We start from the raw sequence: 24,621 nt of genomic DNA on the forward strand, positions 1-24,621 counted from the left end.
ATTAACCCCAAAGTGGTTCCCAGTGCCTGTGGGAGAGCTCAGCCCTCTGTCCCTGCAGCAGGGAGGGCAGGGCACCAGCAGGGATGGGAACCTCCATCCCTGCACCTCAATTCCACGGGAAGGGATGGACCCCCCATGGCACAGGCATAATCCAGGCTCTCCTGCTCCTTCCCAGAGAGGCTGACAAGTTGCCAGCTGTGCTCAGGCCTTGGCTCTTTGTTAAATAACAACTACAAAAACCTCATTTTTTCCCATGCAGCAGTGGATCCATGCTGCCCTTCACCACCCACCAAAGCAGTGTGCCCAGTGCTCAGCTGGTGCCACGGGATGCTGATCCAGCTGGAGGCACTGGGCATTGGTCTCCATCCCAACAATCCACTCCAACCCCCTCCATTCCCTCCCAAGCAATAATCACAATAAATAAATTAATAAAACGTGCAGCACACACCAAGCTCTGCCCAGGACAATTAGGAAAAGGAGTTTAGTTAAAAGTAGAAGGGATTGGACCCAGTGTCTTGGATTCTGAAAGAACTTGAGCTAAAAGACCTCGTTCCATGAGCGCAAAGGGAGCAGAGGTCCGTGGAGGCAGCAGCTACAAACAGCACAGGGTTTGTGCTCCCAGGTTTTTGTGCTGCTCCAAGGAGTTTCCTTTGTAGGAACAAAATATTCTGTCCCACCCTAGTGACACTGCATTTTTAATTGAATTAAGATGTTCATTTCAATGACATAAAAATTTCTTTTGACTGTTTAAGAGGTTTCATTTGAATTACATGTTAATTTCTTTGACTGGTCTCTCTATTAGAAACGGGCTGGGGGGGGAAAGGTTAAAAAAACCAAACAAGCAACATTTTCAACTAAAAAAGTCACACCAATTCTCCCCTGTACCACAGAGGCTTCAATTAAACCACAGCTTCAGTAAACTCAGTAAAGCATTAAGAGTAACAAGTATGAAAAATAACCTCCTCTAAAGATCTTGAATCTTCAAGACCAGAAAGAAAACTAAAAAATCAAAAAGTCATTGCCACTTGATGAATTTATATCCAAAATTACACAACTTACCTACAATGAGAGAGAAAATCTGCAGTAAAGTGATTAAGTAAATTAATTTGCATCTTCCATGACCTCTTAATCCTAATACCAAGGTTCTTTTTATTTGCATAAGCAGGGTAGGAAAGGCAACAAACTGAGTAATTCTAGCAGAGGTGTAACAAAATATAGTTTTCAGTTGGAAGTGCCATCTTCAAAGGAATGAGCTTCCACCCTTCCATCCAAAAGTCCCCCAGCACCTCATATCCCTGTCTGTGATTTCCATAAAGGAAACACAAAGTTCACTCTCAAATTTCAAGGAACTACCAGGAACATCAAGAACCACCACTTCAGCCGTAAGAGAAGGGGAAAAAAAGATAATATTTACAGTTTTGATGTCTCTTAAACCAACCAATTCCACAGATACAAACTTCAAAAGGCAAGCAGCAATGCAGGATGAATCCACCAGAGCTGGGATCCACCACAGGAACACACCAGAACCAACGTAGCTCTCACTAATTCCAATTGGGCACACAAAGCTTGCTGTGACATTTGGAGAACTGATTATGGCTCGTGTTGTCCAAAGCCTTGGAATGCAAGTGCTCCTGGATTAAAAATGCAATCCCAGGCCCTTCCAGCCCCGTGCTCCAGTGGAATTCCCAGTTTTGGACTCCTGTAATAGCAGCACTGCATGATCTGAGCTGTGCCACCCCGGTTAAATCAGAAGCATCACTCTGAAATCCAATTCTGTCCAGAGTTACCCTGGAATTCTGGCTCAGAACATCACAGGAACCAAAATATTCCAATGTATCCTGCAGATCTCTGCCAGCAGGAGAGGGCACACACTACATTTCAGTGGAGAAGTTCCCTTTCATATGGAAACGTTCTCATTTCCAAGAGGGAGTGGAAAAATAACTGCAAAGGCCTTCGGATCTAAATCCAGTCCCCAGAGCAAAGGTCACTGCAAAAATGTTTTATTCAGCATCAGAACTTTTGGAATTCTTTCAAGGAGAAGAAAAAGCCCAACAACAACAACAACGGGGCTGAGATTTTTTTTCCCACTGAACAATTTCTTCCTTTTTAAACAGGGATACAATTCCCCAGGATTTGGAGAACACCAGTGAATTGTGTCTCCCTCCAGCACACAGCAGGTAAAAAAGTGGGGAGAGAAATAAATAAAAGGGAAATCACTATATTGAGGATGGTGTTACAGTTGAACTCAATGACCTTAGGGACCTTTCCAATCTCAAAGATTCTGGAATTTTATTCCATGGAAATTCTGTTTCACTTTGCCCACACTGCTGAGGCAGAGAGCTCTGTGTAACACAAAGGTGTTTTTGCAATTCTCCTCTCTCCATTTTCCTTTTTTCCCTTCTCCAGAGACATGAGACAATGTTACAGCTGGGTTGGTACGTGGCAGATTTTTACATTTACCTATCATTTCACACCAGGGAAAAACACCTGTATTTCAATCACTATTTAAAGAAAAAACCGTAGTTCATTTTAAATTAACAGCAACCCACCATGAAGGCATCACTGAGCTGAAAGTATCACCATATTTATTGATTCACATGGATGCAAGGTGCACTTCAGACATTATATTCCACCTGCTGCCAAGTCCCTAAGCAGAGGTGTTTTCCTTTAAAAAAGCCATAGAAAGACCCCTAAATAAATCAAAGCACTGCTGCCCAGCTAGTCCAGAGCACACAGGACTTTCCTGGTTTGAAAGACAATCAAAAATTACCCCACAGGGTGCATTTTAGGGGAGTGGAGTGTGCTGTTCAGCTCCTGGGCCGCTGTGCTTTGGTGCTGTGGAGGTGTGTGAGGATGACAGACAAGCCAAGGATTTTTCTGTGCACAGACAGGCACAGCACAACTCTGTTACTTTATTTGCATTGCATGTGTTGATGGAGATGTAGCACACAGGATTATCCCTCACTCCTCAAGCCCTGTTCCACTGGGCCAGAACAGAAATAACTCTGCAGAAATAACTCTGCCAGAAGGAGGAGTCACTCTCTTGATGCTGCACCACCAGTTAGTGGTAGAAAAAGAAAAATATTTAGCTTTGAGTTTTGCTTCTTTCACCAAGCCAAGCCTCCTCCAGACAGCAGGGCAGAGCTGGGATAAATTCTTCTCTCTGCTGCCTAAATCTGATTTAATGAATGCTTTTAACACTGAATGGAGCAGCGTTATCAGGCTGCACCCCTGATTTGTTTCCCTCATCTACCCTCACTGAGCTCCAGAGTTCACCTGGAATGGAGACACACACACACAGAAGAAGATCCAGCACACACAAAGGAACTGCCAGACTGAGCCTGGAGGATGCTTCCATGCCAAGAGAATTTCTATTGCTGTTAGAAGGGCAGGCAGGAAAAAGGCTCTGGGCTCGGAACAAATTAGTAGAGGTCTAGACTAAGTTAGGAGAGGACTTAGAGCAAAATAGAAAAGGTTGGGACTCACTGAGCACAACAGGTGATTTGTGATGCACATTTTACACACAGTTGTTAGAAAGAGAAACCCTGTCCTTTCTCATTGTTTCCATTTCATTTGACATCAGCAGATCCCAAAGCCCCCCAGGAAGCATCAGAATCTTCACTTTTCATGAGGATAAGCAGCTGGCTCAGGATTACAAATTCAGCTGGGGCAGGAACTGTCCCTGTCAAGGTCTCAGTCCAGGGGCAAATCCAGGGCCTTCCATCCCAAGCTGCTTCCCAGAAAATTCAGACTTCAGGCTGGAAAGTTCCCAAATGCACATTCATACCAAGCATCAACACAGCCAAAAATAAGCTTGAAATTTCATAGGAAAGGTCAAGATGGCACATCCAGGACTTCTGCTCCCCAAAGAGCCCATTTCACTGCTCTGACCCCAACCACAGCTTGTGAGCACAGAATTAAAAGGGAAAACCATGGAGTAAAGGGAGAAGAAGAACCCATCACCTCATCACCTCATCAGAGCTCCAAAATTATTTATATTAACTCTGTGATTAAAAAAAAAAAAGGAAAATATTGCAGATCTTTATTCAAACCAGCTTTAATGCTCTGACTGCCAAAACAAGTCCACAAGAAATACTATGAGAAATAAAGCTCATTAGAAAGGAGATAGAGCAGGCCAGACACAGACAGGCATAAGAACTGGCTCTGAAATCAAACCACTCCAGCATCAGCTCTCTTGTAGCATCTGCTTCAGGAAAAAGGAACCCTTTAACAGTTACTACAGAATAATCTGGGGGAAAACATTTTCATCCTGGATTTTTCTTATTTACTGCTCCCCTTCTGGAGCCCTTGTCTGTGTGCTCCTTTCTGAAGCAGCTCTCCCTGGTTTTATTTGCCCAGTCTGAGCCTTGCTGAACTCCAGGTTTCAAACCCTTCCATGTCAGCGAGTTCCACAGGGAAGCTTATATTTTCTAAGCTCTCCCAAATACACACAATTTTTACAGTGCCACTTCATGGTTTAACAAACTGCTGTTCTCCCCATTTATGCTGCTGACCTAAAAACTAGCAAAAGAACCTAAACCTGGAACTGAAACTGAGTAATAGACAAAGCTGTTCCACATAAAAATTGCTCACAATCCCAAACCTGTCAGATTTAATGTTGCATTTTTGCCTTTTTACTCCTCCTTTTCTCCCCACATTTCTACAAAAATATTGCTCTTTTGTTGAAGAACATTACTGAAGCTGCCAGGCTCAAAGCTTTATCTGTCTCAGTAATCCAGTTGGATCCCATCCCTGGTGAGAAGAGAATGTTCCAGGAGCACACATGGAGTATATGGTCACAATAAAAACAGAATTTCATTTTAAAAATAAATATAAATTTTGTCAAGGTCCCCAAATGGCAGACATCAACAGATAACCAGTGAGAAACAATCTCTGATGATTCAAAGTGAAAACCAACAATTCTGGGGTGCTTTTGCAGGAAAATGAGAATTCATCTCCTACCTGTCAATGATCACAGGGTCAGATGGAGTCTCATTTCTGTTGCCACAACTTTTCTTCTCACAGCACCGACTGGAGAGGGAAAGAAAACCAAAATTAAAGAACCACTGGGCAGTTGAGAGCAAAGAACCAGCACAAAGTCTGTCAGAAAACCTTCAGCACTCGATATATGCCTGGAAGAGCAAAAATTCTGCTTTCCAGAAGGGAAAATTAAGGGAATTGGGTGCCTAAGTCCTGGCTGGTTCCAGTTGGAGTTTGGCACTTAGCTCCCTGTAATCTGTTCTGAATTATCCAGCCAAAAATGAACAGCAATATGGCCACACTTGAGACTGAGGTGATATTTATAAAGGTCTAATGAGTGATTAACAGATGTCATAATGTCATTACAGGCAGGACCAAATGGGTTATGTGGGGTTAAAAGTCCGTCAAAAGGTGTTAGAATTGACTATAAGCAACCTGATGTTTTGGTATATTCCAGTAATATTTTTTCTATTACTGTATATTTTTATTATTAAATATCTAAATTTTATGTGGTGACTGAAAACTTCAGTGCTCTATGAAAAGCTAGAAACTGAAAATATTTAGATCCTACAAAGGAGCTGAAGAGATGCTTTTCAGGTTCACTTTTGTAATCCCTTTGCAATTGTTTCAGCGATAAACCCTTAAGATTAAGTATTAATTTATACACATTCAATGATAATATTAATTACAACAAATAATAATAAAAAATTTTGAAAACAAGAGACTGTTCATTATTTCCATTGAAATAATCACTGACATGGGTGATGCTCCTGCACACACAGTAGCTGAGTGCCAGGAGTTAAACAGACTTTAAAAAACAGTCCTTGCTCTGAAATCCTCACTTTTAATAATCTGAAGCAACAGAGAAGATTTAAATTGTTTTCGTGCTCAGGTTTTTGTTCCAGTCAAAGCCAACATGGGACAGGAGGATGGAGGCACCCAAAAGTTTCAAAAGTCTCTATCAGAAGTCCCACATCTCTCAAAAGTCACCACATCAGACTCCTTCCTAGAAGGTATTTTCCATATTTTGCAGTGGTTTCTGTTCAAATTTACACACATGGGATGAAGAAATTGTCGTGGGTTTTTGTACAGGGGTGCTGAATACATCTGCAAAATTCTCAAGCACTCTGAGTATCAGAGCTTTCCAACCAGGGAGCAATTCCAAGCAGAATAAAATAAAGAAATTTCTTTTTTTTAAGTAAGTAAATAAATAAATATTAAAAGAAATAAATAAAATACTTGAATTCATTAAAGGCAGAATAAAATATTAAAGCGATGATTTTTTCTTGATATGCCTAATATTTAATTATGAATGCCTAAAATGAGCATTTAGACAAAAAAAAACCTCTTTCAGCTATGAAAAATCCCAACATTTCCTCCAGTTTCCGGGAAGTTCCTGCTCTGGAATTGCCCAGCCAGATGAGCTGGAAGGAGCAGATCTATTTGAGTAACAGCTCTAACTGTTTCAACATTCCTACATTCCCCTTGCCTCAAACCTGCACTTATTCATCGATGCTACTCCTTTTAAAATAAAAGGATACACTAAATATTTAAAAATCCCTGGGGCAGCCCCTGTAGCTGCTGTAAATTGTCATGGCTCCACTGACTTCAGTGCAGCTCTGGTAATTCACACCAGCACAGAACATCACCCTCCCTCCCTCTCCCAACTTTATTTTAAGTGCATCTTTTATGGATTTCACTGCCTAATCAGTGTTTAGAAAGAATGGAGTATTTTTATACCAGGAGCCAAGATGGGAGACACTTTCTAAAGGAGAAAATTATAATAAAGCCAGCCCCCAAAAAAGCAGAAAATCCTCTCAAAGGAACATCAATCTGGGATGTACTTTGACATGTCCAATATAGCAACACATGGAAAATAACATTTGGAATAAAATCTTTGCTGCTTTACAGGCCATTATAATAAAGCAAAAAAAAAAAAAATTCTGTAGTGATTCCAGGGATGGTGCCACTTCTTGGCAGAGCATTTTAGGATGAATTCTGTGAGACTGAGAACAATGTGGATGGATACAGAAACAAGTGCATCTTGTTTTATTTCTATTCCCACTTTTATTGCAGTTCTGAACTTTATATTTCTAATATTCAAATATTTTCCCTCTAAAACTGTGGTTTGCAGCTGAAGTTCTCCAAATATTTTATTGATATCTACATTCCTATCACAGTTGGGGAAAGATCTTTGTAAGTGATAGACTTTTTCCCCTTTGACCATGGTACTTTCTGAGCCCAAATATATGAAAAAAAAATCTTGAGGGAGAAGAGCCACTTCCAGTGAAGGAATTACTCCTTGCACATAAATCAGAGTGGGACTGAGGATGTTTCAGCCCAACATTATAGCAAAAATGCCTCTTAAAACTTTAAATCTCCATTTCCAAGGGTTTCACCCCATATCCAAGCAGTAACATTTCCACTTGCTTGGTTTCACAAGTGCTGTCTGTAACAGAATTGACTGGTTCCAATTTCAGTCCAAGCCAAAATCCCCAAACTCTGGTGATCCAGGATCAAGCCTTCAATATTCTCTTCAAGCAAATTATTGGCAGGACTTCACCAACATTTACATTTCTGCAACAGTGTTGGGCTGGAAACACACTTTTCGAGATGCTCATTTGCTTAAAACAAGAATAACAAGGCTTAAGATGATTTTCTACATCTTTTGTTGCTATACTTTCTCCTCTAGTGAGATCTACTTGGTGAAAATGATGGTTTATGGTTAAGAATGGTCCAGAAAAAAACTAACACCAAACCCAGAAAGTTCCCAGAAACAACCCCAGCCCTACAAACTGAGCACCCCAGAAACCTCATGCCAAAGCCAAACTTCCATCCTTTCCCCTCCTCGTACTTGACTAAAATGGTTTTAAAATTCATCCCTCAACTTCCCTCCCCTCACCCCAACACCAAAATAAAAAAAAAAAAATTAAAAAAAAAAAAAAATCTGTCTCTAATTTCAAACTCAAATAAGCTCACAGCATGGTGGCCTTTGTTTTGTTTTCTTCTGCCCAACTCCTCCCTGCAATTGCATAACAAAAGTGTCTAAATTCACACCATCTGGCCGATAAAGACGCGGGCCCCAGTGGCCGCCTGGCCCAGCTGATTAGAGCTCCCGTCTAGTCTGAGCCTTGTGGCGAAAGTCACAGCTGTGGGGCTCACTCCACTCAATACAACTCTGTTATTAGCCAGCTGTAGACCCTGAGACTACTTCTGTTCGAATTATAATACCTTTTAACCCTCTGAGCATTGAGGGCGTAGGGGGTTGCTGGCAGCAGCATAACAACGAGTTTCCTATTAGTGGATAATTGGAAGAAAAGGAAGAAGACTGGAGGGGGGGAAGTTATTCCAGGAGAGGAAGGTGTTTTACCTTGATTTCCAGCCCTCAGGATTGTGCTATTCCACAAAAACACACCTAATAGGAGCTGTTCATATTAGGCCATAAGAAGCAAATGGAAAAAAAAATTCAGATTGGAAATGAATAAATCGAGCCTCGCACTGGAAGCCAGGAGAGCACTAATTATTGAGAGCTGAACTTTCAATGGCTATGACAGATTGGTGCAGCCGTATCAATATTTAGACAACTTTCCTGCTAAGCAGGCATCTGTCACCGTCTGAGGGAGAGACGGGCACTTTCGGAGCAGCTCGTCTCCACACAGCAAAAAATATCTTCATGTGTGGTTATGTACAGAAAAATCCCCCCTAAAAAACCCTACCTTCAACTAGGGAGGATTGGAAGAGGAGCAGAAAGACAGACAGACCCTTCTTGTTTTCCTTTTCAGAAGCAGTAGGCATCAATTTCGACAGCAGAGTGGGTACAGTGCATTAAAATTTTATGTACTGTTCCTAATGCAAACTAAACTAGAGGCTTTAAAAATTGATGCTGCCACTTAAGCAGCACACAATGAGGAAGATTTGATTATTGTACTTAAAAGAAATAAAATAAAATGTCAAGTTTAACTAGAGTTGGAGCCATTCCCCTGGCATTATTCAAAGTGATGTGTGTAATGCCTCTTCAGAATACATAGCGTCCTGCTCAGAGATACTTCGGGAAAACACGACATTTAAAATCAAATGTCTTCATTAGGTTACAGAGTGCTTTTGATTCCCTTCACTAATCTGTGTTTTACATGGGAAGGACATCCCTGAGTTGTAATTCTTCCTTGGTTAATCTATCAAGCAGCAGAGCTGAGAATAATCAGAATAATAGCTTAGATTTGTGCAACGCTACCTTAAATCAAGCACAGAGGAGCTTTGCAGGCATCACTGGAGCTCAGAAATATCAAAGCTGAGCAGAGCATTTGATACCATAAAAGCAGGGAGAGGAAGCAGGGGGAAAGCCCAAATTAATTTTAAATCAAACATGTCCATTTGGGTAAGAAGGTGCTGAAATACTTGAACTTCCAAACCAGAACTGCTCTCCACGCAGGGAGAGTGGAGACAAGAAATGGGCTCACTGCTCTTATGTTATCACAAACGACAACCCAATTGCACAAGAAATCAGATTTTTCTTCTCTAATTTTCACTGGTTATAGTGAAACCTTTCAACAGCATAGATGCACATATACATATACATATATATATATATAATTATATACGTGAGTTCTAGATGTGCCAGAAAGTCCCTTATACACCTTTGCTCTTTGCCACTACATCATCAGGCCCTTGTAAAGCCCACCCAATGCATCCCTCATATATGATATATATTGTGTTTGGGCATAAATATGAAAATACTGGTCAAAAGCTAATTTACTTAACTAATGAGAGCTACACACAACAGAGAAACAATGCAATTGTTTCTTACTGAATACCTGATTCATATTATATTAAAAAGTAATGGAATTGTTGACATAATTAAGTACTGAAACTAAGACTTCCCCTTGGTAAAAATTCTGTCCAGATAGGCTTCTCCTGCTGCTACATTAACTTAAAAAGGCTACTTCAATTAAAAAAAAAAAAAAACAACAATCAAGTAGCAAGCTGAGCCATTAAAAGAAGCAACATTGGGTCCACCAGCTTAACCCTCTCCCACTGATACAATAAATCACAAACTGTGTGTAATAAAGGTCACGAATGGGTTTTGTCTCGTGTTTTATGAATGTTCTATGCACATTTTAGCACATTTTAATACAAGAACATTGACTGTTTGCATTATTATATGTATTGAAAAAAAATTTAATTACCCGAGAACAGGAAAAGTAATAAGTTACCATGGAAGCACGACATACATACATAAGGTACATGTAAGTTTAGACTTATACAAAAGTTATTAAAAACATCCTCAAATCATTTCACCCTCTAATTTATACATTTAAATGCTAAAAATAGTGTCCTTTTTTTTGTTTTAATTAAAAAGTAGAAGGCCCCTAAATATTGTTCACAGGTAGAGAAAGGGTTTGGGGGTTTTTTCTTATGGGGTAGAACTGCCCAAAATTAAAGAACATTAATGATGCCACTTTAATAAAGAAAATTAAAATATTTCACCAAAGGAAATTGCATTAAGAACATCCTGCAGTTTCCAGGTAAAAATATATAAATTAAACTGCTCATTCTCATAAGGTGAGCAGAAATTTTATGAGCAATAAGCATATAAAAGTCTTGATTTACAACACATGCAAAGGCCTACTTTAAGCAAAAATAGTACAGCTGTGGTTGCTGAATCTCCTGCAGGAAAAATTAATAGCAAAAAAAAAAAATAGGAAACCTCCCCTAAATATCTGTTTTGAACCCAAGCAAGCACTATGCACGTAAAGAGAAAGTCTTTCTACACAAAGACCCCCTCTGAGCCTACAACAAAATAAACAGACAACAAAATCAGACTCTCCCTACTTAAAATTTCCTTGGAGAGGCTCCGCGAGCATTTTGGGAAGCAAAGTTCATAAATGATGTGTTAATAAAGTCATCTTACCTGCACATGACTTCGTGGGTGAGCAACACCCTGCACATCTCGGGGTTCTTGTTCTGGCCTTCGTAAGTTATAGGCTACAAAAATCAAGAGAAGGGGTAAGCCAGAAGCACCAGGGGTTATTTATTCCTTAGAATATTCAGATGTGAGGGGAAGGGATTTTACCACTGCTCACCATCGCCTGCAAATAAACACCTTCCCCTTTATGTGCAGGGAAAACAGCTTTACGTAAATATTGCTACAAAGTGGATAAAAACCAACAGTCCACAGAGGGAAAAAAATTCTTAAAAGCACAATTTTCAATTACTCTCCAAAACAGGTCTGCAACACAGCTGAGCAAGAGACCAAAGTGAAGCAGAGAAGGAAAACCATGCAAGGAAATGTTGAGCAAACAGGAAAGATGAGGTGGGACAGGACAGCATGGCACAGATCAGCCCTGCTCACCTGCTTGGTGACAGAATCAATGAGCCTCACATAGAGATCCTGCTCTGTCCTGACACCTAGAGCAAGGGAGAACAGGGATAAATAACATTCCACAGGCACCTTGCCCTCAGAGCAGCAGAACAAACCCAGCCAGCGCCGATCAGACACCCTCGGCATCCCAGGTAGTTCTGCTTCCCAAGCCCATGTACACCCCAGGGCCCATCCCTGCTCTGAGGGATGCAGTTCCCTCATGCGAGGCAATTTCAGTGTATTTTGGAAAGCACAGCACCTCCAGGCAGACCCTGCCGTGCCGCACAGCCCCCAGGAGGTGCCAGGGAAGGGCGCTCACCGTTGCTGTAGAGCAGCTGGAGTTTGTAGTGCGTGCCGTTGTTCGTCTTCTCGTTGCCTTGCTCCTGAAAGGGAATTTGAAAAAAAGGGGGGGAAAAATCCTTCCAGAACTTACACTTGGCACATTTAAAATGCAAGAGCTGATAATCATGATGGAAGTGACAACACAGTTGATTAAAATTCTAAGAGGTGAATCCACTGATTGGGATGTATTAACCTTCAGAGTGACCCAGGACAAACTACAAAATACTCCTGACATCTTTTCCTGTAGGAGTTCAAGAACTTATTTCTCTCTCTTATTTGCCATTATGCTCTCAACTTTTTCAAGGGAATACATTGAGAAGAATTTGTGAATTTCAAATCATTTAATATAAAGCAGACATCAAGAAAACACAATGGCTTTTGATTTTACTGTGATCATTGCTTTTTAATAGTGTTACTTTGAGTCAAAATTTATATTTGTTTCCTGAGGGTTGTGTTACAGGGATGTTTCTTACACGGTAAGATAATTATTTATGATTCACAGTTCAAAAAATCTTGTTCATGGCTAAGAAAATAATTGAAAAAATGCAAAGTGGTCAAGACATGGAATTAAAATCCAAAAGCAAATGCTTTTCAAGTCCTGCCATTGACTTTGGAGCCTTAGGAAATACATATAACCACACTCAATGATAATCTGACATATTTACAGGTCAGATTGCACTTCTGCTTGGGTACTAATAAAACCTGGCAGGTGTGGCAGGTAAAAAAAGCTAAGTGCATTTATCCCCCATGAATTTTATTTATTTTACTTTTAGTGGGTAAATTAAATTCGTGATACAAAGCAGAGGATTCCAACCCTTTTAACTACAGCAGCACACACAAGGTTACAGCTCTAGCACAGCACCTGAGCCCTGACCAAACCATGGTTGTATTTTTTTAGGGACAACAAGTATTAGAAGCTGGCAGCTCAGCGGGGGGAGAAGATCAAAATCGGAGAGAAAAAGAGGAAGAAGAGTAAGGAGCCTTACTTTATCATTTTCTACAAAGTCCACAAAAGCTGTCCTCTCTATTTCCACGGGCTGCCCCTGTCTGTCGTAGAGAGCCAGAACAAAGTGAAAGAAATTGGATTTCCTCAAGTTGGAGGGTGGCTGCTTTTCAAAGTGTGCTCTGGACAAAGCTACTCCGCTGTGGAGGAAACACACGGGATGGGGTGAGGGGGGAGAGACAAAGACATTACCAGGTTGTGCAGCAGTAACGGCAAAACAACAACAGAAAAGGCAGAGCACGATCGGACCGGCCCTCGGCACCGCCGGGCGGGAGCGGGCGATGGTCCCTGGAACCCGAATTCCGGCGTGGCCCCGCTCCTGCACACCCCGCGGACAACGCTAATTTACAGAGAGGGGTTAGTGCTAAAGGCAGCGTGTTTTCCTTCCTCCGCTCATTTCCCTGCCTGTCACCGCTCCTTGCTGGAATGCAGCACGGTGGGAAGTGGCTGTAACGTGTCAGAGGGTCTGGAAGTGTTCTTTGCACATCCCGGTCCTGGTCCCTTTTCCTGGAGGAGAAAACAAGCGACCCTAAAAATCTTTCCTACGGGCAGGATGTCAACTCGGGGGCACCTCTGTTTCGGTCAGAGACAACGACTTTCGAGCAGAGCAGCCACTTCCCTCGGCAGCAAAGTTTGACTTTAGTCACTGATTGACTTGAACTGATTCCTGCGAATTGAGTCTCTGATTTAAACTGAAAGAATTTAGTCTCGGGTTAACCAGCCCTTGAGAAAATCTTGTCCCTGACTGCAGAAAGCGTTGTGATGTTTCCCACGCATTTCCCGGCTTCAAAAGATTCAAATGCTTCTGTTTACCCACGATATCCCTGACTGCAGCTTTATCTCTTTGCGAAATTAGTTGTAGTTCCCTCTCCCTAAAGCCAATTTCTACTTACTGAGAAGAAAATAGGTGCACGTGAGCACCTCCAAATTACTTAATAGACAGATTAAGTCTATGTGCCAGACTAGCCAGGAGTTGGACAGCTTTGGGTTTTAGTCCCCAGAATAGCTCCACAGCACTGGCAGAAGTATTTGACTCTTTCAGAGAACTACAGATGTTTCCCTGTGTTTTCCTTGCCAATGAGGTACGGTGTGAACTCACCACATCCGCCACAACTGCACCTAGCCTGGGGATTCCTCTCGTTCTGCGTGTAAAAATTGGGATTTATTGGTTTGTTAGGAATATCTGGGAGAAAACCTGGCGATGCCAGCAGGCAGCACAACGCGGCTGCACCTCCACCGCTCCCGTGAATTGGAGTCTTGTCAGGAGCTGTTTCCTTTTACTTTCAGTTTCCTCGAGGATAAACCTCTTCCCCCTCAACCGTATTTATTAAACGCTCTATCGACATTCATAAAACTCTGATAACTCCTCCCATGGCGCTTGGAAAACCTTGCTGCCAGATCAGGCCGTGGGTGGGGGCATGGATGTACTATTTCTAAAACATCCGTTCATCTGAAGTCCCCTCTGCCGTTTCATGCCTTTCACCTTGTCTCTAATACGAAATAAAATCCGGCTTTCTCCTGGGGTTCCCAGTTTAGCCTTCCCCGACGCTACTGCTTTCTTTTTTAACTTTTTTTTAAGCTATCTAGAGAGCAAGGGGAAAAAAATTATCCAAAGGAGTTTTCATCGTCTTATACCCCTAACGGGAAGAGACTGGGATAACTGTCCTGTGCCGACACGGCTGGGAAGAAAAAATAAAAAAGGGGGCGTAAAGGGTGATAACCCGCCCAAACAAGCAGAAAGCAAAGAGTCAGACCCCAGTTTCGGGATGTTCAGAGCCATTTCAGCTCAGCAGAGCCTCTCGGACGCTCGGGCAGGTGCTGCAGGCGGGCAGACACGGGATGGCCGCAGGTTGCGGGATGCCCGCGGGGATCGGGGGTGCCTGTGCCCTCCCCTGCTCCCTCAGACCCTGCTCTGCCTGCCCGGAAACCACCGGTGAAGATTTCGGCAATGCCCACCGTGAATTAAGCAAAACAAGATGGGCCGGGGGAGCTCGGATTTGAGTTAATTGCATTTAAGTTAATTCTAACTTGGTCCTCTTCTCTTCAGCTGTCTGGCCCAGCAAGCAGGGAGGAGTACCCTGGATTGCTGGGAACAACCAATCCAGAGCCCCACACATCTTCCTGGGGCAGAAAATAAAAGGGTGATCCCGTCTCGCTGTCATCTGAGCCCCGCACTGGGTTTTAGGACTCCTGATGCTCTCCGGTTTTGGAGCGCTGCTGCCTAGCTCTAGCATCAACCTTGACTTTTCTCTGACTGGAGGTGATTGGGAGGGGGACAGAGAGGGGAAAAAATTAATATCAAATGCAAACAACGGGGCATAATAAAAAGATGTGCTTAAAAAAAAAAAAAAAGAAGAAAAATTAAAAAAAAAAAAGAAAAAAAGAAAAAAAGCAGGGGGAAAGCGGGAGAGAAGTAGTCACGGTTACCTTTGTGCTGCTACGTTTGCATCCACAACCCCAACGTTTCTGACCCAGGACCTGACGGAATCCATCTCAGAACCTAGAGATTTATCTTTCAGAATTGGTCCTCTTCCTAAAGTATCTTGAATTCCAAACATTTAAAAAGTCTATGCCAACTAGCAACAGTTTCCTTTTGGGAGATAAGGGAGGAGGAAAAAAAAAAGAAAAACAAAACGACGCAGCCTTTGAATCTGACACACAAATCCCAGGAAAGTGAAGTTCAGCTTTAAAACCAACTTCTTCTGCCTTTTAACGCTACGTGTTTTGAACGCCTTCAAACGGGGAAGAAAGTTTTTCCTCTTGCCAAGTAAAAGTTACGCTGATTCAGTCTCGCCTGGTATCACCATCCTTCTTCACACGCAGACGAGGGAGCCGCATCCAGAAACCGACCGCCGCTAACGAGGATCACCTGTTCCTCAAACAGACAACGGGGAGAAGGATTGATCGCTGCCTAATCCAGGAAGAAGGAAGGAAGAAAGGCAGGAAGGGGGGGAAACAAAAAAAAAAAACCCAAAAAACAACAACCCAGCGGTGGGGTAAATCGCAGCAGCGCGGCAGAAACGGAGCCGAGGCGCGGCCGGTCCCGCCCCGCGGCATGAATGGGTCACACCGCGCGCCGGGGGCGGGGCCCGCGCCGCATAAGGAGAGCTCATTTGCATCTCGCGCCGCCATTGGTTGAGTGGCGAGGCGGCGCTCCGCCCCCCCGCGCGGCTCCCGGGTGGAAGGAGCGCGCCCGGGCAGGGCGGTCGCGATGGAGCTGTGGGGACGGGCTATGGTCACAGCCCGGCAGCCGCACAAACTGCCCCAAACCGCACAAACTGCCCCAAACCGCACAAACTGCCCCAAAGCAGCGGCACCGCGGCGGGAACAGCCCTCCCTCCGCTCACCCCGGCGCAGCCGGAGCACGGGCAGCGGAACCGCGGGTTTATCGTGAGGGGTTTGTCGCCGCAGCCCGGCAGCTCCGCACCAATCGGTGCTGCCCCAGAACGTCTAAACTGTACTGAAGCTGCGGGACCGGGCCGGAAGGAGCACGCCCGCCTGGCGGCAGCCGAAGTCCGGGCACGGGAAGGGCGGGTTTATCGTGATGGTTTATCGTGATGGTTAATCGCGATGGGTTATGGCCAGCGACCGGCAGCCTCGCACCGAGCCGTGCTGCCCAGACCGCACAGAGTGCGCTGAGACCGCGGGGCCGGAGCGGGAGGAGCGCGCCCGTCCCGGGACGGGAGCCCGGGCACGGCCCTGGCGGGATCATCGTGGTGTCCCGGCAGCCTCACCCCGACCCGTCCTGCCCCAGAACACCCAAACTGCGCTAAAAGCAGCGATCTCTGTCCCTCTGACCGCGCTGCCGTGCCAAAGCCGCCGCACGGGCAGTGGCCGCTTCGCTCTCAGGCGCGGGATTTAAAATGAAAAATTGCTCAGAGGGAGAGAAATGGGTCTGGGGGAGGGTGTAGGCAGAGGCTGCCTGCAGGGCAAGAGCCAGCCCAAGACTGCCAGGCACCCAGCAGTCCCCAAAGTTACACCCTAAGAGCTGTCGGGTCTCACCTTAAAACTTTTTATAACATCCCACGTAGGCAACATTTCCCATTAAAGGAAACCGGAGCTCTTCCCAGCCCGGCCCGCGGTGACCCGGGACCGTACCTATGTCTGCATTTATTTTAGTTTATTTTTTAAGACTGCTCTGCCTTGGCGATATTTTCCTCCTGGCCCTTTTGTATTCTGATCTGTGTATAGATCTGCCTCTGAAATCTATATAACACCAACGCGAAAACAGATTTCAGGACAATGAATGCAAATCTGTGCTCAGAGACCATCTGCCAGATGAGGGAATCAGATGTTCGGTAGTTAAAGGCACAGCGCAAGGATTCAAGGATTTCCTTGATTCATTATGTGCAGCTCCTCTCTTTAACCTGCTTGATTTTTTTTTTTTTTTAACGGGATCGAACTATGATTTCCATTTCCGAATAAATCGGAACTCCTTCCCTCCACGTTCAGCCGCGATTCAAAATGCCACCTATTAAATGCAAGATTATTTTCACGGAGTTTTATACAGTTCTCTCCAAAAAGAATCTCAAATTAAAATCTTCCCATGAAACTTTCATTAAAATGTATCCTTAATTCAGGCACGATTGAGGGCAAAGCCGGGACTCAGATTTATTCTGTCTACATAAGTGACAGACATGGTATTGGATGAACTAATACATCTCACCCAATCTTTGTTCAAGGAAATTCGCCATGCTAACCCACCTCCCCAAAATGATAAATATGCAGGAAATGATTTTGCCAGGTTAGCAAAAGGCGAGGCTGGCGTTATTTTAACATTAGAGAAGAGCACCAGCAGTTTGACGGAGCTAGAGGGTGGAGGCTAATCTTTCAAGATACGATCTTAGCATCTCTGAGATGCAATTTCTCTGTATTAAAAAGCCCAAACAGGGCAAGATATTTTTTTAAAAATACTTTTAAAAAGTAAAAAACCTGAGCATGCAAGATAAACACACGGGCGATGGTAAGGCATATTATAGTGGGGCTTTTTTACCATTTCGCAATAGGCGTAGGTACATTTCCTCGATTGAAAGCCCCCTCTTTGTACTGAGGTGATTTCTGGCAATACCGCTCCGGCCGTTCCTACGTTTGTTCCTAAACCCTGGGCAGGGGCGGAAGGGGAGGGGGCGGAATTCCCTCTCGCTGCAGCCTCGGCCGCTGCGCTCACAAGGAGAGAGCGCTCGCTGATAACCCGAGCCCATCTCCCCTGGAGATAAAGCCGAGCCTATCCCCGCAAGGTCGGGTCCAGCCCAGCCCCGCCTGGCCCGCGAACAAAGGGGACTCGTGTGCCGTGGCCTCGGGGGACCCCCGCTTTTCGGGATTCGCGGCGGGTCAGAGGGCAGCACCGCAGGTCAGGGGAGAAGCGCTCCCTTCGCCCCAAGCAGCTGCCACCAGAATTTGGCACTCGAGGCACAGATGCAGCGAGCACCGTCCCCTCCTGGCCCCGCGGGAGCTGCGGCCGTGGGGTGCCCCCTCCCCAGGACCGCGGGGGGCTCGGGGAGTGGCGAGGGAGCTGCACGCTCCAGGAAGGGGAAGCGCTTTCGGGGACACAATTTGGTCCCCCACCCAACCAAGTTTCTCGCCTTTAAGATACGCTGCAAAAGCACAGGAGTCCTTGAATACTTCTGAAATTATAGACTCCTGATCTAGACTCCCCATTTCAAGCCCAAACTGTAATTAAACCAAGTGAAAAGCCCATCGTTCAGACTCTTCTGATGCAAATTTACTCAGGGGAAAAAAAAAAAAAAAAAAAAAAAACCAACAAAACCCCAACAACAACAAAAAGCCACCAGTGTTTATACCCGTGCTACCGCCGATAAATGTGGATTTGCACTTTGGAGGTTTCCACAGTTCGGCTCGGGGAGTCGGATCCACCGGCAGGTAAAGGGCACCGCGGAACTCCGGGAGGAAAAACAACCCCAAAACAACCCTCCAGAGCCCGGAAAGCGGGGGGAGCGTCCAGCGGAGCATCTGCCGTGCCGTAAATACAATTATAGGCACGAACGGGAGCCGAAGGTGCGGGAAGGGGCTGCGGAGCCAAGAGGCGCCGGGAGCGGCTCCGAGCCCGCGGTTCTCCAGGCGGAGGGAGGGAAGGGCGTCGGGCCGGGCACTCCCCGCATCCCCCGGGCTCGGGGCTCCCTCCCGGCCGCCCCGAATCCCCACAGCTTTCCATCCAGCGGGTTTCAGTCAGCGAATCGCTTCGAGCGGTTTTCTTCCTCGGACTAAAAGAGAAAGCATGGGGCGGGGGCGGGGGTGAGAGGGTGGAAAGCAACTGGTTCGGTGAGTGCTGATCATTTCCTTCTGGAGGAAGAGTTATTCCCCTCCAGATTGCCCCAGTCGTTTCCACATGCAGGGGTCAAAATGACAGGTGAGGCAGATTTGACGTGGTAAAGAGAGATGCTCGTCTTTGTTAGCAGGTTTTTAGCAGCGTCGTTTCATACATCGGAGTCAACTTTCACTCCTCGGCACATCTCAGCAACTCCCAGCAGGAAGAAAGAGGCATAGAAAATAATATTTAACCCATTTAAAAGCATAACCTCCGACTACTATTGTTTCCTCTCACATTGAAAGGGAGAATGTCAGAAAAAAATTAAAAAAAAAAATTAAACTAATCCTAAAGACGACACTTGGAAGGAAACATTTAATTCTTGTTCCTATTCATTTGTGAGAATTCACCAACCTTCAGGTGCCTCTAGGGAACGAATTGTAGGTTAAAATTATGAGTGTCAGAACAGAGAAGGACAACTAATATATGTCCCTCTTTATCCACTAATCTCACTGGAAGGTTCATTTTTCCAGTACACCTGTACCAGAAAAATAAACGTGCCTTTTAGAAATATTTTCTTAAGCTGGTAATAGCTTCAAGTTCTGAGTCATGTGTTCAAGCACACATCAATTGCACTTTTGGCACTATAGTAACGGTATTTAGCAAACAAAGAAGCCCCCGAAAATAACTTTTAGGTGCCGAATATCAGCATAAACAAAATATTTATTTGCATGGGATAGCTTGCAGCTTGAGATAGAAACGTGTCTACAAAAAACAGGAGCAGGCTGAGTCCTGAGCTGTGGAATGAGGAGTGTGAGGAGGGCAGTCAAAGCACTGTGTACAGAACCAGACTAGAAAACTGCTCCAAATTATGCAAGACTACTCTGGATTTACAAAACTCTCCATTTAACTTAAATAAAAACATAGAAAATGAAAAAAATGCTTCTTAACAGGGGAGGTTTAAAGTAGTTCAGGCGAGTGCAACTAAATCCTGAAAGCAACTTGAGTTCTTAACTGTGAAAACTGCAAAACAGGGTCTAAAGTGTTGCAGTGCTTTCCGTTATATTTATTATAAACCTGGTTTTATACAATCAACACATTTCTCAGAGGAGAGCTCTCCATCTGATTGCTAGAAAAGTTGAACCCCCAAGTATAAAACAATAGATCCTCATCACAGCCTCCCCACGCCATCAGTAAATAAGCAGAAACACTGGTTTACAGCTGTAAAATTGTGAGCCCTACCTGGTCTCTGCCTCTTTCTCTCCCCCTTCCCTCTGGCACCATAAAGGCACTATTTACTGGAGGCAGCTCTCTGCACTCATCAGCCCTCACAAACTGCCAGTTGCAGAGATTTCACCAATCATATTTATAAGCAGTGAACAAAGGAATGCTTTCAAACTTACAAATGCATAAGTAAACATTTAATAACGTCTTCCCCACCTCATCTTTCCCAAAAGAGAGAAAACATTGTATCCATCAGATCCACTTCTGAGTATCCTGTTCATTCCAATAAGTAGGTGTTTTTCTTTTCACTAGAACAGAAAAACACATCTGCTACATTTTATATCCAACTCTTTTTTTATTTTAAAAGATACTTTTACTGCCTTTTGCCTAGCATAGCTTTTGGAACACGTTAGCAAATAATATTTTACCATGGGGAGTGTGTGTTCCATTTTATTTTATAATGCAGATTTGAGGAGTTGTAGCACTGAAGTTTTTGTAACCACATGGAGGTTTGAAGCAACAACCACACTCAGGAAAAATACTTGAAGCGGGTGTATATTTGTGCTGGGATCCTCTCCCTCATTTTGCACTTTATGGAAAGCAATCCAAATAAACTTTTCAATATGTCTTTGTATATAAACTATCTGAAATATTCACCAGGAAGGAGTTCAGGTTATCACAGCCTTTCTAGTTCCAGGTGTGTGCTTAGGATCCAACCCCAGCTGTCAAACAGAGTCTCCACAAGCAATTGGATAAATGCAGACACACTGAAGATCAGAATTCAATTAATTCATTAACATATGAACCAAATAAAAGTGGTCCCCAGAATTGCAAACATTGTTATAGTGGCACTTAACCTACTATAGTCACTCAAGTGGTCTTACAAGAATTACCTGACAATACAGACATGCTTAACATCATGCTCAAACATCTGCACAGTGAGGGCCTAATTTTTATTTCTTGACTCTACTGAATGCAGCTCTGCCTTAAACAGGTGTCTCACTTTAATTACATGAATAGTCACTCTCAAGTGATGCCACAGGGACACTTTGCCAGCTCAAAAGTCAGCAAACCTTAAGCAACTGGCTAGACAAAACCCCTAATTTTAAAAAGTATTTAAAAATATAAGAATTGCAGATTTCTGTAGTTCTTCCATGACGTACAACCTAACATTTAAACCAGAATACTCTCGAGTGGCAGGATATAAAACTGCTTTGATGCAAACTGGTATTGTAGCAGGAATATGAAAATTGTGTTTAATTCCAAATTTGCCAGTTTTGCCCGTGATTGATAGAAAAGGTGGGGCACATCAGGATTAGGAAAATCCCTTGGATGGTCAATAATCATAACACCTGCTTCTTGTAAAGTGTTCTGTGCTTCTTTTAAAGCATCTGGTAATCGAAGCTCAAATAAAATACACCCCAGAAAATCTAATCTAATCTGACTATTCCTACATTCTTTCCATAAACTACAAAGAGGCTTTAAAAAGCCAATATTCTATAATTATAGCTTTACAACCTTGGAGAGACAGCTCAGATCTTCTTTGAAGCACATTAAACAAAGAAACTTCAGGTTATTTGGTGGAACAGAACTATTAAGACACCTCACTCCAGAAAGCCAACAGGATTTCTACCTCAGTACATTGCACTTCAAAAGCTGCCAAATTACACAGCCAGATTCTGATCCTGAGAAGATTTGCACCTGTATCAGAAGCAGGGAAGTGATTTTATGTGACACCAGCTCCTCTCATCAGACCTTTCCATGTTTACTTCCCATAACCAGTAAAAATGCCAAAAACAAAAGCTCAAAATTTAAGTCATCAGAATCTAGGTTAGTCTAAACATTATCTTCCAGAAGGTAAGAAATCTTCGCAGAGTTTCAGGCCTTCTGCACTATTTAATTACAGTTTACCATTTGAACTGTTTCTTTCAACACTGATTTTAACAGACTAAACAGAAATGCTTTGAAAGTTTTTCACACCTAAACAGTTTTGATACTTAAAAGCATTTGATCAGCCTGGTTGTAAACCATCACCTTTTCATATTATTTTTACTCACCTAACTGGTATTTTACTAAATAATATGATTCCATTTCTGAATTTCAAGAGAAAGCTCTGCTTGCTAGACAGAAATGGCTACAGAAATATCTTCAAATGAAAGTTGGAGCTTGTTCTTACCAGGACTGATCTCGCTGCAGACTGTGAATGGAAGAAAGGAAATTATATGCCATATGCTTCAACATATTCCAGCCTTCAGATGCTCTGAACACATGCTCTGGAAAACAACAGAGGGTGTTTTCCTTCCCTAAGGCCAAAGGATGCATGTGGACCACAAAGCTGTGTCTGCTCAGGGTGCTCTGAAACCCTCTGAACTTGCTCATCTGTTTTTGCTGTCACTGATGTCCTGTGGACTCGGAATCAGCCAAGGTTATTTTTTTGTCTTCAGCATCATCTTGAGGCATGTGAGTATCAGAAAAGTGTTCAGTGACCATTGCTATGGATGGACTGAGCAATTTTCTTGGTCAAATACATGTCACACATATTTAAGACATGTCACAAAACTTTAAGGTTTTCTATCTGCCCTCTGCCTCCACTGATACCTCACTTTGGAGGGCAAAGCACCAAATTTTCATGCTTTCAACTTACTTTGTGCTTTTATACCATCCTGGTATCCAAAGTCTAACCCAGATGAGATAAAGCTCCTTTTTTTTGCTCACAATCTAAATTTTAGAAGAAAAAATGAGGGGAATGAAGATGGAGCAGAGGCACAGACAGGGAAGGCAGGGGGAGAAAACTCAGAACACTTAGGATGACACAATATCATTAGTAAGCAACTAAAGGACTTGATGTTCATTGACTTTCCCCTTCCCTGCAGTCCTGTTTGGTCAGAGCAGTGTCCAAGCACCCCCAGGACAGAAGGAAAGAGGACATCACCCCACAGGAGGGACAGCCCTGGATATGTGCACTGCCCCAAACCTAGAAAGCACTTGATGTTTGAAGGGCTTGAGCCCCAAGATTTAATATCTGAGCTACAAAATTTGAGATGCTCATGGATTGCAGTCCAGGATAAAACCTCCCCACACTGGATTTTGCCCTGAGCTGTGCACAGGCAGCCCCAGAGCCCAGATTTGCTCCAGTGACCTGGAGGTGCCCAGGCAGAGGGGCACACACAGGGGAGACCAGGCTGGAGACACACACAGCACGTGCAGCTCCGGAGGGGAAAGCCATCCCACAGGATGCTTTATGGCATCTGATTTTTCCTGGTGCAGAATATGAATAATGTTAATGGTGACAGAGCCTACAGGCAATAAAAGGCCTTGGCAGGTATCAAACAGCTCCAAACTTTGCTTTGGCTCCCTGCCAGCTGCCACAGCCAGCCAGCACTTCCTACTCCAGCCCAGGACCAGTAGCCATTAAGGAATTACATGGCCTTACTGGTTTCCAGTGGGAAAACAGAGAGAAAATGTATTATATTTTCATTTTTTTAAAAATCCCCCAAAAACTAGAAAGGAAGAAATTTGTGTTTCACACATACCTACCCCAGTTTTTAATATATATTTCTAATGAATAAGGAAATTGTTCTTATTCACATATTCAGCTGCTAAGGCTCCAAACAAGAACATAGGTTGGGAAGCCAATGAAAAAATCCTTACTTTTATTATCATCCTTTGTCCAAACAGCACATGAAGGCTCAAACCAAGAATCTGGAGCTCCCCAAGCTGTTCATTGGAACTTGTAAAGAGTTCCAATGAGAACTCAAGTGTGAGAAGAAATAAGACTACAGGATTAAATAAGTAAGAAAGCAGAATTTTTCTGGGCTTTATTAGTCCTGCATAGCAGTCAGCTTAAGCAGATTTGGCCAAGTGGTAACAACCTGCATTTTAAAGCAAAAAAAATTCTACCATTTCCACTGTTATTCTTTTTTTTTTTTTAATCAGCTAGGATAAGCAGCACTACAATCAGGCAAAATACTTTTTATTAACTAATAAATCATATTAAGAAGCACTTCTAATCTCCAAATCATAAACGAAAGAAGTTTTCTTCAGTGACTAGTCCAGTTTGGGAGATAGCCTTTGGGAAAATTGACACAGTTAAATTCTTCCTATTTTCCCTTAGGTTTTCATTTCTTGATTCTTTTTCCCTGGTTTTGTTGACCACTGTAGTTTCAATAAAATTATATAATCCAGTAAGAGTCAAATGGGTTATTTCCTCATTATTCAGACCCAAGTTGCCAAACCCCATTTCAGTGAACACCAAGCCCTGTTGCTCAGCATCTGCTGTGGGTAAACGCTGCTGTATCATTTCTGTCCCACACAGAGTGGGAACACAAGGAAGTCAAAGTTTCTGCAGGTCAACGGCTGGGATGGAAATGGATTTCAGGAGCTCCTGAATCCTGGGACAATGCCATCCATGGACACATGCAAATATGTCCCCAGGGCTCAATTATTGGC

At 43.5% G+C, this 24,621-nt stretch overlaps 1 protein-coding gene across 11 annotated transcripts in view; it reads right to left on the minus strand.

The window, feature by feature from the left end:
* Positions 1-24,621, minus strand: part of LOC135287130 (transcription factor COE2-like) — a 43,782-nt gene that overhangs the window by 13,542 nt on the left and 5,619 nt on the right. For 4 of the 11 annotated variants that reach the window (XR_010350984.1, XM_064400470.1, XM_064400472.1 and 1 more), the window contains exons 1-6: positions 15,111-15,657; positions 12,667-12,823; positions 11,658-11,721; positions 11,330-11,385; positions 10,889-10,962; positions 4,963-5,031 (exon numbers count right to left, since the gene is read on the minus strand). Coding sequence is in view for 10 of the 11 variants with exons in the window: in XM_064400470.1 (XP_064256540.1) it covers positions 4,963-5,031; positions 10,889-10,962; positions 11,330-11,385; positions 11,658-11,721; positions 12,667-12,823; positions 15,111-15,241 (551 nt within the window). In the remaining variant the exon portion in view is untranslated. The other 7 variants (XM_064400466.1, XM_064400464.1, XM_064400467.1 and 4 more) reach the window with 6 other exon arrangements.

This window comes from Passer domesticus, chromosome 28, assembly GCF_036417665.1.
Source record: "Passer domesticus isolate bPasDom1 chromosome 28, bPasDom1.hap1, whole genome shotgun sequence".
In the NCBI taxonomy this organism is placed as follows: Eukaryota; Metazoa; Chordata; class Aves; order Passeriformes; family Passeridae; genus Passer; species Passer domesticus.